At 28.4% G+C, this 2677-nt stretch overlaps 1 protein-coding gene across 1 annotated transcript; it reads left to right on the top strand.

Annotated features, from left to right (window-relative positions):
- The first annotated feature begins 744 nt into the window (after positions 1-744).
- Positions 745-1843, top strand: LOC107473618 (berberine bridge enzyme-like 15). Its single transcript, XM_021134106.2, has one exon. It carries the CDS (start codon positions 839-841, stop codon positions 1742-1744), a length of 906 nt encoding a protein of 301 aa, XP_020989765.1. The 5' UTR covers positions 745-838; the 3' UTR covers positions 1745-1843.
- Positions 1844-2677: the final 834 nt, after the last annotated feature.

The raw sequence follows: 2677 nt of genomic DNA, 5'->3' as shown, positions 1-2677 counted from the left end.
TAAAAATGCATATAAACAATTAATATAACGAATTTAGATAATATTATATTTATCTTAAGAATATTAAGATTATTATTAATAAATATTTTAAAATTTTTTATTTTCATAAATATATAATAAATATATTAAAAATTTAAATTTTATATTTTTTATAAATAAGTTTTCATTATGTCTAGATTTAAAAAGGCAACCTGTTAATCAGGTTAATCATTTTTTTTACAAGTTTTAGATTTTTTTATAAATCTCAGATATTGGGTTGAAGCTCAAAATAAAAAATAGTACATAAATATTAAAAATAATATGTCTGTACAAAAAAAAGTTATTGGACTTTAGAATTAAAATAAATAATACATAAAAAATAAGTTAAAAATTCATTTACTAAATCCAGAAAAAAAAGATATATTAGAATCTTAAAAAAATATTAAATATATATTATGTATATAATATTAAAATTTAAATAAATTTTGTTTTGTGTGAAATAAAATTATAATATTAAATATAAACACAATGATAAAAAATTTTGTGTTATATATATATATAATTTTATTTTGTGAGAAACAAAATTAAAACATTAAATATGAATAGAATAATAAAAGATTTTGTATTATATTAATTTAATTAAAAAAATCATATATATAACATAAAAAGCAAACAAACATATAATAATTTTATTTTGTGCGAAGCAAAAATTCATATAATTTTTTATTAACAATTTTTTTTATTGAAATATGTCATTGGTGGATTTGGCACCATCTTCAGGAAATATGGCCTAGCAGCTGACAATGTGATCGATGCGCAGATAATCAATGTTAATGGGACGATACTGAACAGAAGAGCAATGGGGGAAGATCTGTTTTGGGCCATAAGAGGTGGAGGAGGTTCAAGCTTTGGTGTTATCACAGCATGGAAGATCAAGCTTGTCCAAGTTCCATCAACAGTTACCATCTTTGAGGTTTCAAGGAATCTTGATGATGGTGGTTCTGAGATTTTCACCAAGTGGCAAACCGTTGCTCCAAAGCTTCCTGCAGAACTCTTTCTTCATGCAGTTCTTGGAGTTTCCAATTCAGCTTCTCGACTTGGTAATAAAACTGTGGTGTTTTCTTTCACGGGAATGTACCTTGGAACCGCAGAGAACCTCCTCCCTTTGATGCAGGAAAGTTTTGCAGAATTCGGATTGCAACGAAGCAACTTCACTGAGATGAGTTGGATTCAATCTGTTCTTTACTTTGCAGGTTTTTCAGTGGACCAGTCATTGGAGGTCTTGCTCAACAGGAACATAACATCATCAAGTTTCAAAACAAAATCTGATTATGTAACAGAACCGATTTCATCTACTGGTTTAGAAGGGTTATGGAAGATGCTGGTTTTGGAGGAGTCACAATTCATGATCCTGACACCATATGGTAGAATAATGAGTGAGATTCCAGAATCAGCAACTCCATTCCCTCACAGAAAGGGTATGTTATATGGAATCCAATATTCTGTTAGTTGGGATTCCAATGAAGATGCAACTAAGTACATAAAATGGATAAGAACACTCTATGATTACTTGGCGCTCTACTTGTCAAAGTTGCCAAGACGAGCATACTTGAATTACAGGGACCTTGATTTGGGCGTGAATGGTCCGAATACAAGCTATGTTGAAGCACAATTTTGGGGCCTCAAATATTTCAACCAGAACTTTAAGCGGCTAGTAGAAGTGAAGGCTAGAATTGATCCTGAAAACTTTTTCAGGAATGAATAGAGCATTCCACCATTGTAGAGGTACCATCAGTGCCCACTAGAAAAAGAATATACAATAGATTAGTTACCCATAGTTATTTCATAATCATAAATAAATGGCATACCCTGTTTTGTTCCTTAATTGTTGGCATAGCAAAATAAAAATGATACTAAAACTACACAAGTTTGTTTGTTGACTGCAACCGGACAAAGAGATGTCAAATTATGATTTAAGAAAAATACAAGAGTAACATAACATAGCAACTGTTTTTGAAAAGTTGTCATTAGTTAAACCAGGCCTATATATTTTAAAGATTATAGTTCGACTTCATAACTTTTGCAAAGTATATACTTGTCTTCACGTAGCTTTGAATAAAAGCTTGCAAATTGTTTGAATAATAAATATTTAAAATCAATCTTATACAGCCGTCCTAATAATTGAGGTATGAACAGTTAATGCAACTACACAGCAGAGACTCAAATGTACCCAGTAAATTTAAAATGTCAATGAAAACACCTATTGGATAATTACACACAAACCTTAACACCCAACCAAGGTGTGTTTGGCAAACATGGTTGAGAGAGTAAAAGTGGTTTAAGTTTTTTGAACGCTATTTTTTTATGTTTGACTACTTTTCTTCGTTGAACGCAACACAGACATAATTTTACATCTCAAAAGTTGTTTACTTCAAGCAAAAAATAAAAATTATAACTTCTGCCTTCACTCAACGTAAGTTTAAGTTTGTTGCTGGTTAATATTGATTTTTTTCATAATTTGTTTATCACTTCTAATACTTTATTTCATATTTTGATTTTTATATGTTATTTTTAATTTTATAAAAAAATTAAATATATTTAAAAAAATAATATTATAATTTAATATTATATTTTTTAATAATTAACTAATTATTTATTTAAAAGTGATTTTAACTAATATTATCCAAACAATATTCAT

The sequence above is a fragment of the Arachis duranensis genome, chromosome 2 (assembly GCF_000817695.3).
Source record: "Arachis duranensis cultivar V14167 chromosome 2, aradu.V14167.gnm2.J7QH, whole genome shotgun sequence".
In the NCBI taxonomy this organism is placed as follows: Eukaryota; Viridiplantae; Streptophyta; class Magnoliopsida; order Fabales; family Fabaceae; genus Arachis; species Arachis duranensis.
The sequence above is the reverse complement of the archived record's forward strand: the minus strand, read 5'-3'. Positions and strand labels throughout refer to the sequence as shown.